The 14,485-nt window shown below is 58.2% G+C and overlaps 1 protein-coding gene across 2 annotated transcripts in view; it reads left to right on the top strand.

The window, feature by feature from the left end:
- The first annotated feature begins 455 nt into the window (after window positions 1–455).
- Window positions 456–14,485, top strand: part of TP53INP2 (tumor protein p53 inducible nuclear protein 2) — a 28,796-nt gene continuing 14,766 nt past the window's right edge. For both annotated transcript variants that reach the window (XR_012583001.1, XM_074553565.1), the window contains exons 1-3: window positions 456–681; window positions 10,322–10,650; window positions 13,653–13,962. Coding sequence is in view for 1 of the 2 variants with exons in the window: in XM_074553565.1 (XP_074409666.1) it covers window positions 10,527–10,650; window positions 13,653–13,962 (434 nt within the window). In the remaining variant the exon portion in view is untranslated. The remainder of the gene's footprint in view (window positions 682–10,321; window positions 10,651–13,652; window positions 13,963–14,485) is intronic.

Consider the following 14,485-nt stretch of genomic DNA (forward strand, 5'->3'; position numbering starts at 1 on the left):
TCTGGGAAGCCTCAAGGCTCCGTCCCTTCCCTTCGGCAGCGCCAGCACATCCCCCGCTCCCTTCCTGTCCCCCCCGCGTCCTCGGCTGCTGCGGGCGGGACCGGACTCTTATCGCTTTTTTTTTCTCAGTGGCTTCAGCTCTTCATTTCCGTCCATCTGCCTCCTCCCGTTCCCATTGGATCTCGGTGCCGGAGCTCCCCTCTTTCCCCGCACCGCCGGGGGCTCAGCCCTTTCCCTCTGCCCCAACACTCCGGCGCTCTGCAGCCTTTCCCTTTCCCCCGGGAGTCCCCAGCCCCTCGCCGCCGCCTGCCCGGGGCTCTGCCACCCCTTGCCCCGAGGAACCGGCCCGGCCCGGCCTCGCCCGCTCGCGTCCCCCGAGACCCCGCTCCCCTCACGGGACCCCCGGCCCCGCCCCGGGGCGGGCCGCGCCCTCGCTGCGCCCGTTCCCATTGGCTGCGGCCCCAGGGGGCGGAGCCGCTTTGTGACGTCACGATCAGCTGTCGGAAGGTGCCGATTTGTGCGGGGGAGCGGCGCGCGCTGGGCAGAACGGCGGGGTCCGCACCGGCACCGGGACGGGCACGGATACCGACGCACAGCGGCACCGGGACACGCAGCACCGGCACACACACACCGCACCGGCACTACCTCAGCGCCTGCCGCCGCCCGGGACACGCAGGGCCGGTGAGTGCCCGCGGGACGGGGTCAGGGCCGGGGCCGGGCCGGGGCTTTGCGGGCCCGCACGGCCCGGGCGGGGAGCGCCCGGCGGGGGCGGGGGCGGCCCGGGACCCCTGGGCTGCGGCCCCCCCGCGCCCGTTGTTTGTTTCTTCTTCACCGGATTAAGATTGGCGGTCGTTCCCCGCTGCCATTGGCTGCGCTGCGGTGACGTTGCCTCATTTGCATTTGACATTGAGACGTCAGAGCGCTCCCCCGTGTCCCGCCGTGACCCCCGCGCGGGCCGGGCCGGGCCGGGCCGGGGCCGTGCTGGCACCGGGCATTGCCCGCCGTGGGCACGCGGGGCTGCCCCCGGGCCCGCCGCTGTGGGGCTGTTCTCGGCAGGAAGCGGGCATGTGGCTCTCCCCGTGATGTTTAGACGCGCTCCGGGTGCGAAACGTGGCGGTTTGGAAAAGGAATGTGAAAATATAAATATAAGTGTGTGTCAATGTATGAAATATGTCATGGAATCACAGAATGACTCGGTTTGGGTGTGACCGTAAAAATCATCTCGTTCCAACCCCCTGGGGGGGGTGTCCTGGGAGGGACATCTTCCTATTCTGTATGTTATAAACGGTATAAAATACAGCATATATAGTATGCTATATGAAATAAATTTGTGTAAAGAATGTAAATAGATGTAAATCTATAACACAAAGTATTATCTATTTAACTTATTTCCAGGATATCCTTGGTGCTTTGGATTTAGATCCCTCTGTCTTTAGATGTCGATTGTCTTTGTAAACCCCCCAGGTTTTAAGAGATTCAGATGCTTTGATGTTTTTGTGGAGTTTGGTTGTGCTGCCCGGTCAGGGGCTGCGTGTGGAAGGGGAGGTGCTGGCAGTGCTTGGCTGAGGTTTGTGCCGTGGGGCAACTCCCCCACATCCCAGGATGGGTCCCTCAGGTACCAAACACTGCATCTCCCTCTGCTATTGCTGTCCCTCCTTTGGGACAGCTCACAAAAGTCATAAATCCTAAATGGGCAGCTTTCCTCTGGATTTCATGTCTCTCACCTCAGCTTGGCTGAGCCTGGCAGGCCCTGTAAACTAATCCTGCTCCCATCTAGGGGGACTCATTGTGGAAAAACTTGGACTTTGTGGAGTGTAAAAGCAGGTTAAAAAGGGCATTTTTGCTCTTGTAATTCTTTTATGCACATAAACATACATATTTGTACAGGGGAGCTACAGCCCTGCTGAGAGCACCTGAGCAAAGAGTGCACCCTGGCACCCCAAAATAGTGGATTAAACCCCCTTGAGCCCAGCAATAGCCAGTGCTGAAGCAGCACCAACGAGGGCTGAGCTGGGCAGGTGCCAAGTGCTGTTGTTTGTTTGGCCAAGGTTTTGCTGGGGTAGGAAACAATCCCAGAAACCCTCCCAGAAACAGGTGTTGGGCTCTGGTACAGGACTGTGCTGGACCTCCTTTCCCACCAGACTTAATCTACAGAGTGCCAAGAACTGTGTTGTTTTTCTCTAAAATAAATCTTTCCTCTCATTTTACATTTCCTCCTCCCAAAATACCCCCCTTCTCCCCCCTCAAACAACAAACCTGCCACAAAAAAAGACAAAAGCTGTCTGCTGTAGCTCACTGCCACCGTTGGGAACTTGTTCAAACTGCTGCTTATCTGCAGGAACAAAAAAGGAAAAACAGAGAAGTTTTTCCCCAGGTAATAAAATGGTAACACCTGCTTGTAATTAGGCTGGAAAAGCCTGTGACACAACCTTGTATCTGAGGGGTTTTTAATGCTGACTGCACAGCGAGGGAGCCCTGAGTGGCCTTGGGGGAGCTGCAGGAGCTCGGGGTTCCTGTGGTGTGGGAGTGCAGTGCTCCAGGTTCTGCTCAGGTCTGTGGTTTGGGGAGGGTGTGAGGCTGGGCTGCTCCCCTCCCTCCCTGCTCCCCTCCCTCCCTGCCTCCCAGCTCCTCGGGATGCTCCACTCCTCGGGATGCTTCACTCAGCGCATCCCAGAGAGGAAAGCTCTAAAATTTCACAGCGTGGCTCATGGCAAATCTAAAATTTCCAAGATCCTGCCAGCCCCTGGCAGATTTGCCAGCACTGTGTGTGTTGATATCCAGCAGCACGAGGTCACATTTGCCCTTGGGGTAAGGACCTTCGTGCAGCAGTGACAGAGGAGCTGCTGTGAGTGCAGAGAGCAGCTCCAGGAGAAACATCTCCTCATCCTGCAGGGTCCCCCTCCTTCAGGCAGGATCTGGAGGAGCATGTGGGAGCTCTAGTCCCAGCTGAGACCCTGGATTGGCTGAGGAAAGCCCTTCTAGGTCCTGTCTTGGTCTGCCATTAATAAGAAGTGTCATGATGAAGAGTTTTTTGGGATTTTTCAAACTGCTGTCTGCCTTCCCCCCCTCTACCTCCCTGATCTGCCATGGAAGAGGCTCTGGCTCAGCCTCAGCCTCTGTTTTGCTGGAATCAGTCTGTCCGTGCTGGCAGCACCTCAGGGTGCAGCTCTGCCCTGTGCCCAGGGCTCCCCCAAGGCAATCCATCAGTGGGATCAGCTGGAGCACAGTAGTTGTGGGACTTAATTCAGCGTTAATTCAGCCCCACCAAGCTGTGCCAGGCAGGTCCCTGCCAGCTCTGGTCCCTCCCTTGGTGGGGAGGGCTGGGGACAGCCCAGGGATGATTCACTGGGCATTTCTGGGCTGATGGGCTGAGCTCCCCTGGGCTGCCCAGCTGCCGGGTCCCCTTCTGCGATTTGTGTTTCTGTGCCAGGATTAGGATTTTCCTGCAAGCAGCACAGCGAGCCTTTGAAACGCTTGTCTAATTTAGGTGAAATGGGTTGAGAATCCCATTTCCCCAGTGGGCTGGAGGAAGGCACCAGGTTTGTACCTCTGCCTGGCTGCGGGGTGTTCTCAGCTGTGCCGAGCGAGGGCCGCTCCGCTCCGCCCTGCCGCAGCATCCCTCCCTCCGCCGGGTATTTATGGAAACTTTCGGAGCCCGGTGCCATTTCCAAGGGGAGTTGCTGTTTCCTTGCCCGCTGGGACTCGTGCGAGCCGGCGGGGCTCTGCAGCTCCCGGCCCGAGCTCCCCGCGCATCCCGGGCCCTGCTGCCCTCCTGCTCCCTGTTGCAGCTCCCGACGTTATTTGCAGCCAGGGTGACTCACAAAACTAATTATTGTGTCAAGGTTGCTGAAGGGGAAAAAATAACTTGATGCATTGTGGTTTCCTTACTTCCACTTTAAATTGAATATTTTTAATACCTTCTGGCTTGTTGTAAAATGCTGTTGGACTTTCTGGAAGGATTCTGATGGGCATAATTCACTTAGAAACTTGAGTGTCCCTGGTGGGCTGTGCCCTTGTGCTGGCAGTGCCTGGTTTGCAGGCCTGGGGAGGATGGCAGCTGTCCCGTGGTGGTGCCCCAGCTCTGCCAGGGGACAGGGGCTCAGTTCAGTGGGTGCATTCTGGGCACTCAGCCCCAGCAGTGTGGCACACAGGCAGGCAGTCCCCTTGTGTCCTGAGCAGGGACACCTGGGACACACCTGCCCTGCAGATGTGGGGCACCTGCAGGCACAGGAGGGCTGGGAGAAGGGACCTGAGAGGAAGAGAAGTCATCTCCTGGTCCAGACTGGCTCTGTGGGCACTGCCTCTGCCTGGTGACCAGGCACAGATTGACCTCAGTCCCCTGTCAGGGACACAATCGGGCCCCTCCTGTGCTGCAGCTCCCATTGAGGCTGCCAGCCCTCCATGCCCTGGTGTAAATGGGAAAAATGTTTGCTGCAGGGAAAGCAGAGGCCCTCCAGATACCTGGATAAACTTCAGGGCTTGATGTGCTGCTGGCTGCTCCAGAGAGAAGTGCTTGGAACGTGCAGGGATGGAGGTGGCACGGGGACATCTCACTGGGCAGGAGTTGGCCAAGGAGCCTCTGGTCTTGTGAAGGGCTGGGAGGTCACCCAAGCCCTCTGCAATGAGCTGATGGATGAGCTTGGTGGCTGCCAGGGAGGGCCTGGAGGGTCACCTAGGCCAGGAGCTGCTCTCTTCTATGGGGGTGGGAGAGTGCAGACTCACAGACTGCTTGGGGTTGGGAGGGACCTTACAGAGCATCTCATCCCACCCCCTGCCATGGCAGGGACACCTCCCACTGTCCCAGGCTGCTCCAAACCCATCCAGCCTGGACTTGGGCACTGCCAGGGATCCAGGGGCAGCCACAGCTGCTCTGAGCACGCTGTGCCAGGGCCTGCCCACCCTCACAGGGAAAATCTTCTCCCCAGTATCCCATCTGACCCTGCCCTCTGGCAGTGGGAAGCCATTCCCTGTGTCCTGTCCCTCCATCCCATATCCCCAGTTCCTCTCCAGCTTTCCTGGAGCCCCTTTAGGCACTGGGAGGGGCTCCAAGGTGTTCCTGAAGCCTCCTCTTCTCCGAGTGAATGCCCCCAGCTCTGCCAGCCTGTCCCAGAGCAGAGGGCTCCAGCCCTTGCAGCATCTTTGTGGCCTCTCCTGGACTCTGTGCAGCAGCTCCACATCCTTCTGGTGCTGGGCCCCCAGGGCTGGGGCAGCTCTGCAGGTGGGGTCTCACCTGGGTGGGCAGAGGGGCAGAATCCCCCCTGACCTCTGCCCACGCTGTGGGATCAGCCAGGGCAGGGTTGGTTCCTGGGCTGCCAGTGCCCATGGCCAGGTCACATCCAGTTTGTCACCAGCAGCACCCCCAAGTCCTTGTCCCAGGGCTGCTCCCCACGCAGCCATTCCCAGCCTGTGCTGTGCTGGGGCTGCCCCAGGTGCAGGACCTGCCCTTGGCCTGGCTGAGCTCCATGAAGTTCCTGTGAGCTCCCCCAGCCTGCCCAGGACCCTCTGGGTGCCCCAAACCCTGAGCCGACTGCCCCACACAGCTCAGTGCCAGCCCCACAGCTGCTGAGAGCCATGGAGCTTCATTCTGCTGCTTCAACCTGAGGTTCTCAGAGACAGGGTAAAGTGGGGGGGAGGATTAGTGCTCATTTTGGCCCTTGCCTGCATTTTGGCCTCACTCCTGCCTTCACCCTGCAGGTTTGGTCCTGAAAGCTTTGCCAGGAGCTTCCTGCAGCTCCCTGGGCACCACCCTGGGGCAGGTCCTGCCATTGTAGCCCACCCGTGGCACAGTCTCTTGCAGGCCCCACATTCCCTGGCTTGGGGAGGGTGGCAGCTGGAGACTTACTTGAGTTCTTTGAGGAATGATCCTTTAAAATGATCCATTTCAAGTTTTGCGCTTAGGGAAACTTTTAGTTCTCTCCCACTTCCTCCACAGCTATGGCAGCTGCCTGTGAGCCCCTGTGCCTTAACTTAAGAAGTTACATTTGGGAGAGAGGACAATCAAAAATAATGGTGTCTGTTGTGTCCTCAGAAAAAACAAATTACCCCTGGGTTGGGGTGAACTGAGGAATCGAGGTACCTCACTTCCCTTGCTGTGATTTTCTGGGGAGCAGTCCCTGAGCAGGCAGATGTTCTGAGCTGTTCCTGGGGGAGCAGCTTTCCTGCTGTCCTGTGAAAACTTTTATCATCATTTAACAAAGAAAAACTAAAATATTGTCATTTAACAAAGGAAAACTAAAATATCATCATTTAACAAAGGAAAACTAAAGGTTTCTGACTGTGTCTGTGGCCATTTGACCTTGAGCTTGCAGGTGGGTGAGCCCCTGGCAGGGGCTCCCAGAGCCAAGGCTGCAGAGCATGGGAAGCCCTCGCTGCAGCCAGACATTCCAGGCTGTCTTAGGGACAATCCCTGCCTGCCCCAGCCCTGCCCTGTGCTGCCTGCTTGGGAGCTTTTCTGGGTGACCCTGCCCTGGCAGCCAAACTGGGGCCACTCTCTGCCCCTGTCCCTGTGTGCCAGACCCTGTCCCCAGCTCTGCCATTGGGTGACATCCAGTTCTGGGCAGGGACAAAGGTGACACTGAGAGCATTGCCAGTGTCCTCCTGGTCTGGTGGGCTTGGGCACAGCACAGGGGACCCTGCTGTCCCCAGCCCCACTGTGTCACCCTGAGGACCTCCCTGCTGGCCATGGGCTCAGCTTTGGCTCAGCCCTTCTGCCAGCCTGGCACTGCCCCAGCTCAATGAGCACATGAGCCATGAGCCCACTGCTGGCCTCACACTGACCCCCCAGTGACCCCCCAGTGACCCCCTGTGACCCCTGTGCCTGCCCTGGCCTGTCCTGCCCGGGCACCTGGGGGGCAGCAAACAATGGGAGACTCTGGGACATCACCAGCAGGAGCCTGGGGGCTGTGGAGTTTCTGCCACAATTAGATATTTAATAAACATCTGAAATAATTAATATTCATGTCATATTAAAAGGTGTTTGCTGCCTAGGTGAGTGCTCAGGCAGGTGCCAGGTTTCCAGGCTGGGCTGGTGCTGAGGCCACCCCACGCTCGGGGCTGCCAGGGTGGCCTTTGCCAGCCTGAGCTGCTCCTGGGGCACGTGGGCACCCTGTGAGCTGGGAGTGGAGCACACCGGAGTGCAGCCAGGGCCCAGCTGGGCACCAGCCCCTCTGTGGGGTGTTCCCTGACTTACCTGGATGTGCTTTGGTGATCCAGGGGCAGGGGGTGTCTGCTGATTTCACTGATGGCACTGCAGGGTCCCAGCCTGGCCCTGGGGGCTGTGGGCTCAGAGAAACCCCTCTGCCATGCCTCAGTGCCCAACCCCTCCCTGCTCAGTGCCTGCAGGGGAAGCCAGGGACCCTCTCAGGACACAGAGCAGAGTCTCCTCCTGTTGCAGACATCTTTTTCTGAAAAATCCTTTTCTTAGGATTTTTCCTCCTGAGAAGCTGAGAGGCCTCAGGAACAAATAGTAAACAATGGTTATCTGCTGCTGTGGAATGCAACAGGTGTATCTGTGATTGGTCTCATGTGGTTGTTTGTAATTAATGGCCAATCACAGTCAGCTGGCTCAGACTCTGTCTGAGCCACAAGCCTTTGTTATCATTCCTTTTTATTATTAGCTAGCCCTCTGATGAGAACCTTTTCTTCTATTCTTTTAGTATAGTTTTAATGTAATGTATATCATAAAATAATAAATCAGCCTTCTGAAACATGGAGTCAAATCCTCATCTCTGCCCTCATCCAAGAACCCCTGTGAACACCATCACATCCTCCCTGACCTCCTGTTCCTCCTGGTGAGTCTCCACGAGCCTCAGCTGAGCATCCCAGAGTGGGTGGGGAGCTGGGCTGGAGCCCTGAGCTCTGCAGGGGCAGGGCTGTGGCTCATGGGCTGCCTTGTGCCCCTGGGGCAATGGGAGTCACCAGGACCTGCTCTGGGGACAGATGGTGTCCCCCTGCTGCCCTGCCATGCCAGGGAGGGGGAGCTGGCTGTGCCAGGGCTGCCTCATGCTCCATCACTGCTTCTGCAGCTGGAAGTGTCTGAGAGCAGAGCCCTGAGCTCCAGGGAATCCCAGCCCTGGAGAAGAAGGCTCCTTTGGTTTCTCATTTTCTGTGTTGTAGAGCACATGTTGTTCCTCCCGAGGCACCTGAGAGACTGCAAAAGGCATTTCCATCCCACAGGGGTGATGAAAAGAGTGCCTGAGGCCCAGAACTGCAGTGCTTGGCAGGGTGCTGGGACTGGGGAGGCCAGGGGGCAGCAGGGCTGAGCAAGGACTTCTCCTGCTGGAGGGCTGGGGTGTGCATGGGCACGTGGTGCCCCTGGACCCTTCCCATGGCACACTGCCTGCAGCACATGGACATTCCCTGGGGGCAGCATCCCTCGAGCTCCATGGCCCCTTGGTCCTGACCTGGGCTTGGCCTTGAGGTGGGGACTGACCCTTTCAATGCACCCACCTCAGTGTGCCAAGCACGGCAGCACCCAGCTGGCCCTCGCACTGCACTGAGCTCCTGCTGGCATTTTGTGGCCTTTTCATGCCCTTTTAATGTCTCTGCACTGAGAGGCACACAAATAACACACAAATAATACTCTGCACCTTCTGGCTGCCCCTCCTGTGCCGTGCCAGGAGCTTGGCAGACATCAATGAAATGAATAAGTGCTGAGCTCCCCCCACGCTGGAGGGGGGAGCTCACACTGCTTTCCCAGGTGTGAAAAACGCCAATCACTTGTTTTTAAAATTTTAAAAGTTTAATAGTAATAAAATGGTTATAAAAATAGTAATAAAATTAGAATAATAATAATTTGGACAATTTGAATTAGGACAATATGAGACAATAGAAACAAAGAGTTATGGATAGTCTGGGTACCTCTTTCTGGGCAGCACAAGCCCAAAAAAGGACCCACATTAACAAAGGATTAACTCTTAAAAGCAACAGCCTGTTGCATATTCATACACTTCATACATAATGCATAAATTCCATTCAAACACAGGATTCTGTCTGGGCAGTGTCAGCTTCTTCCTCTGAATCCTGACAACGCCTTTGAGGTGGGAAGAAGTTCGTTTCTTCTGATAAGAGAGCAATAAATTCTTTTTCTCTGAAAGATTCAGATGTCCTGTGGCTGCTATCTGGTGCCAGTCCTTTCTTTAAAAAAGTATCTTACATAGCATAGTTTCTATTTTAACATTTTTTATAACTTAAAACTATATTTAACACACTACTTAAGAGAATTAATCCAGCATAACTTTCTAACACAACACATATAATATTCACTTTAATATTTGCAAAAAGCCAATCATAAAATTGGCATTGTTCACACCAGGCATAAAACAGTGATCAGCTGAGCAGAGGGGAAGCAGAGACACGCAGAGGGCTGGGATGAGAGGCTGGGTGTGAACAACAGCGTGTGCTGGCAGCCCAGAGAGGCAGCAGCATCCTGGGCTTGTCCCCACAGCGTGGGCACCAGATGGGGGGGGGATTCTGCCCCTCTCAGGTGAGACCCCACCTGCAGAGCTGACCCAGCACCAAAAGGATGTGGAGCTGCTGCACTGAGTCCAGGAGAGGCCACAAAGATGCTGCAAGGGCTGGAGCCCTCTGCTCTGGGACAGGCTGGGAGAGCTGGGGGTGCTCACCTGGAGGAGAGGAGGCTCCAGGGAGACCTTGGAGCTCCTTACATTGCCTAAAGGGGCTCTGAGAGATCTGGAAAGGGACTTTGAAAAGGAGCCTGGAGTGACAGGACACAGGGAATGGTTTCCCACTCCCAGCAGGCAGGGTTAGATGGGATATTGGAAAGGAATTGTTCCCTGTGAGGGTGGGCAGGCCCTGGCACAGGGTGCCCAGAGCAGCTGGGGCTGCCCCTGGGTCCCTGGCAGTGCCCAAGGCCAGGCTGGGCAGGGCTGGGAGCACCTGGGACAGTGGGAGGTGTCCCTGCCAGGGCAGGGGGTGGGATGAGATGGGACTTCAAGGTCCCTCCCAGTCCAAACCAGTGTGGGATTCTGTGACAGTGCTGTCCTCGTCCTGCCTGCTGCCAGGAGCTTGGCATGTCCCCGCCTGGCCTAGGGACACTGTGTGCTCTGTCCCTGCCAGCTCCTGGGCCTGGGTCTCCTGGGACCCCCCAGCCATGAGGATGGGGCTTGGTGCAGGTGGGCGCTGCAGGGCACAGGCGCCCAGGGCTGCTTCAGATACAGCACCAGCTGGGACAGCCATGGCACAGATCGGTGCCAGGGGCACCTTTTGCTGTCCCCTTGATCCCACCTGAGCCCCTGGGATGCAGAGGGCCACACTACCAGCCTGTTTTAATGTGCTGTTCCTTTTTCTCTCCCTGTTCCAGGCCTTTGCACTGAAGCCAAGTGAAGCACCTCTCAATTGCACTGCACACTGCTCAGCTGTGATTCCTGTGGCAGCCAAACCTCTCTGTCACTGACACCCCGAGGGCTCTTTCTCCCCTCCCTGCCCATCTCTCCTGTCGGTGCCTGGGAGCTGGTGCTCAGCAGTAGCTCTATCTCCCTGCCCATCCTGCTGGACTGCTCCCCACCATGTTTCAGCGTCTCACCAGCCTCTTCTTCAGTGACAGCAGCACGCCAGAGGGCCTGGAGGAGCCCAAACCCTTTGTGGAGGAAGAGGAGGAGGAGGATGGCTGGCTCATAATTGATCTTGCAGGTGAGCAAAGCAGCAGAACTGTCTTCCCACAGCCTCTGCTGCAGCTTGTCTCTGCAGAGCTGGGCAAATCCTTACATCAGCAGATGAGCTGACACCACATGGGAGCAGCTCTGCCCTTCATTTTCTCTCCCCTGGTCCCCATGCTCTGCCATGGTCACTGCAGCAGCCTCTGACCTGCTCCTCCTTTTCCCTTTCCTCTCTCAGGGATGGTTCTCAGCTTTCTGCCAGTGTGGGAGCACCATCAGCATCTCCAGCTGGGGCTGCTGCTGCCCAGAGGCCTCCAGGAGCCTCCATGGCAGGAGGGGAGCCTGGCAAGGCAGGGACATCACCAGAGCTTTGGGGTGATGCTGCCCAGGGGGATCCCAGGCTGGGCAGTGCCATGCCTGGGCTGAGCTGTGCCCTGGGCAGCAGCCCTGTTCCACTGCTCCAGGAGCAGCCAGGCTCAGCTGCTCCTGCCCTGCCCTGCTGAAAGCACACAGGAGCTGTTCCCCTGGGGGGATATGGGGCTGTCCCCATGGCAGGGCAGGGGGCAGTGGTGCCTGTTCCAGCTGGGCATGTGCCACCAGGGATCTGCCATGCTTGGGTCATTTGAGAGGAGTAAATCTCAGCTCCGTGGGGGTTATCTTCCCAAACTGTTCCCACTGTCCATGCCAAGCACAAGGGATTTGGCACCAGGTGCCTGTACCTAGAGAGCCCACAGGGCTCCCCGTTCCCAGAGCATTCCCAGCCCCGTGTAACACCAACCAGGCACATTGAATTCCTCCTGTGCAGATCTTCTCCAGCTCTCTTCAGACCTTGGGAGTTTCTGCTGTAGATTGATGACTCAGCCAATTGCAATGATGTTTTTATGACCTTTTCCTTACAAATGCAGCAGCAGTCAGAGACAAACCCTCCTGCCTGTGCAGGAGCTCCTGAGGCTGTGCTCTGCTTTGGTAGCCCCTGGCTGGTTGTGAAGCCCCAGCTCAGGGAGCACAGATGTGTCCTGCAGGTTTGGGAGGAGGGGTTTGTCGTCCCTCTTGCAGGCAGCAGGTTCCCTGCCTGTTTTTGTTATTCAAGTTGTTCATTAGGGTGTTTTTCCCATATGCAGTGACCTGGAGAAGGGACCAGAGCAGGGACAAGACTGGGATGGGGCACAGGGCCAGCCCCATGCCTGGTGGAGCACTGGAGAGCTGTTGGAGGTGATGGGTGGTGTGGGCATGGGCAGCTGGGGAGGCTTCCCCATGCCCTGTGCAGGGAGGGTCAGGGCAGTGCCATGGCAGGGGGCTGTTGCAAGGAGGTCCCTGGAGCAGTGGGCATGCAGCTGCCACGTGTCAGGGCCAGCTGGCAGCAGCTGCAGCGAGCCCAAGGCATGCCAGCAGGAGCCAGGAGCTTCCCCAGCCAGAGAAACGCCGTGCCCTGATCCCTGGCTCGAGGCTGTGATGGCTCACAGGGGACCAGGGCCTGACTCTGGCACAAAGCACTCCCACGTTTTCCCAGGGAGGTGCCTCAGCTCTGGGTGCAGTGCTGGCTTCAGCAGTGTGTGCCTGTGAATGGCACCCTGCTGCTAACTCAGCTGCACTCTGTTCCCACAGCAGCCCCTCAGCAGTGGGGGACCAGATTCCTTCAGCTCTATTTCTGGGGCTTGAGTTATACAAACACTCCAAGAACCAAACTGGGAGCCCCATCCTTTCCCTTGGAGCTGTGGGGGCAGCAGCTGCTCCCGGCCTGGCTCCCTCCCAGCAGCAGAGAGGCAGCCTAGGGAGCCTCTGGATTCAGCCTCTGCCAGCCTGGTCATTGCCCCCTGTGTTGCAAAAGGCACCAGAATTACTCAGACCTCCCTGGAATGTTTCTGATGCTGCTCCTGCCCCCTTGCTTAGCCTGGCCCTGCTCAGCACCCCGGGAGAGAGCAAAGAGCATTTCCCAGGATGTGGCTGCATCACTGAGGTACTTGAGGATCCCAAAACATTGCTTTGTGACATTAAACCCCACCTTGGCAGAGCATGGGCACGGTGCCCAGGATGCTCTCTGTGCCCTTTGTGGGAGAGCTGCTCCAGCCCAGCTCCGTGCCTGTCCCCAGGCTGACAAACAATCTCCAGCCCGGCATGTCAGCAGCTATTAATAGGCTGATATCCTCTGACCTGGAGAAAGGCATTCTCCTCTTTGGAAGGCCAACTGTGGCCTGTCCTGAGCCCTGGGCTGGGGCATCAGCTGCAGGAGGAGCTGGGGATGCACCGAGCCAGGAATGCCCAGCCCCATGCTCTGTTTCTCCACACAAGAACAGTTTCACCTGTGCTTCCTCCTGCTCCTCATCCAGCTGCAGGATCCGTGTAGATACCGCAGTGCCTTCCCCCTCACCAGCGCCCCCAAATCCCCCCGATGAGTCTGGCAATGGGTGTGGGCATCCCCTGCCTGCTCCTGCCCATGGCAGCCCCAGCAATCCCAGCACAGGGCCCGGGTGCTGCTGCCGGGCGGGGGTGAGGAAGGGAAGGCATGGGGGGCTCGGGGGGTGTCAGCCTCTGCATCAGCCACTCAACATTTGGCCTCTAACAGGCTGGAGTTGAAGGCACAGTGAAAACCTTTGCTGAAGAATTTATTCCCATGATTTCTTCCAGAGAAAAGGTGTGGACTGTTTTTGTGCTGTGTGTGCTTGGTTTCCGTGATTGCGAGTGCTGGGTGGTGTTTGTGAGCACCGGCGTGTCGGCATTCCCGGCCCGGCCCGGCCCGGCTCGGCTCGGGTGCCATCAGAGCGGGCAAAGCAGCGTTTTCACTGCCTGAATTCTCCTCTCCGTTTGAGAAGGAAGAAGCCCCTTGCTGCCGTGAACCCTGCGGTGTGGCAGCTCTGTGCCTCGGGCTGTCCCGTGCCGGAGCGGGGGGTTCGGCGGGCCCGGTGTGCCGAGCGCCGGCCGTGGGTGTCTCTCGCACTAACGATGCCCCTTTCTCTCCCCCTCCCTCCCTCCCTCCCTGCCCCGTCCATGGTGTGTGTGTGTCCCCGCTGCCCCGCATGGCTCTGCACCCCGCCCCAGGCAGCCGTGCCCGCCCCGGCCCCGCTCGCCGCGCTCCCGCTGCCGGCCCCGGGCGCTCGGCGCGGCCCCGCCCGGCGCCCCCCGGCCCGGCCCCGCCCCCGGCTGCTGCCCCGGCCCCGGCCGCTCCCTGCTTGATGGACGAGAGTTGGTTTGTCACCCCTCCCCCCTGTTTTACTGCAGAGGAGCCCGGCCCCGACGGCGTGGGGAGCAGCCCCATGGAGGACCTGCTCATCGAGCACCCCAGCATGTCGGTGTACGTGACCAGCACCCTCGAGGTGGACGGGGAGGGCCCCGAGGACGAAGCCGCAGAGTGAGTGCACTGAGAGGGTGTTGGGGAGGCAGCAGCCCCAGCACCCACTGAGGGACCAGCGCTGGTCCTGCCATCCCAAATCCCTGCCCACACCCAGGAATGTTTCACCCACGGACAGAGTGTGGCAGTGGGGGACATCAATGCCCCACACCCACCTCAGGGAACACTGCGTATGTGGCAGGGTGCCCCAGCTGTCACCATGCATGGCTGGCAGCCTCCGTGTCCAAAACCCTCTGCCAAGGGGTCTCAGTAGCATATTCGGATGGCCATGGCTGCAGGACATGAGCTTGGCACAGGGACAGGGCTGCATTCGTCTCTCCTGTCCTTAGCAGGGTCTCCTGGCACGGCCACCTCTGCCAAGGCCACTCCTGCCAATGCCAGTCCAGGGGGAGTTGCCAGGCAGGGATTACACCAGGGGTTTGCATAGGCATGGCCCAAGCAAAGCAAGCCCAGTGGGACAGGGCGGCCTTTGGGCACAATGGCCCCTGAAGACCCCCTGGTCCCTTAGGCAGGAGGGTGCTGC

Source organism: Zonotrichia albicollis, chromosome 17, assembly GCF_047830755.1.
Source record: "Zonotrichia albicollis isolate bZonAlb1 chromosome 17, bZonAlb1.hap1, whole genome shotgun sequence".
NCBI lineage: Eukaryota > Metazoa > Chordata > Aves > Passeriformes > Passerellidae > Zonotrichia > Zonotrichia albicollis.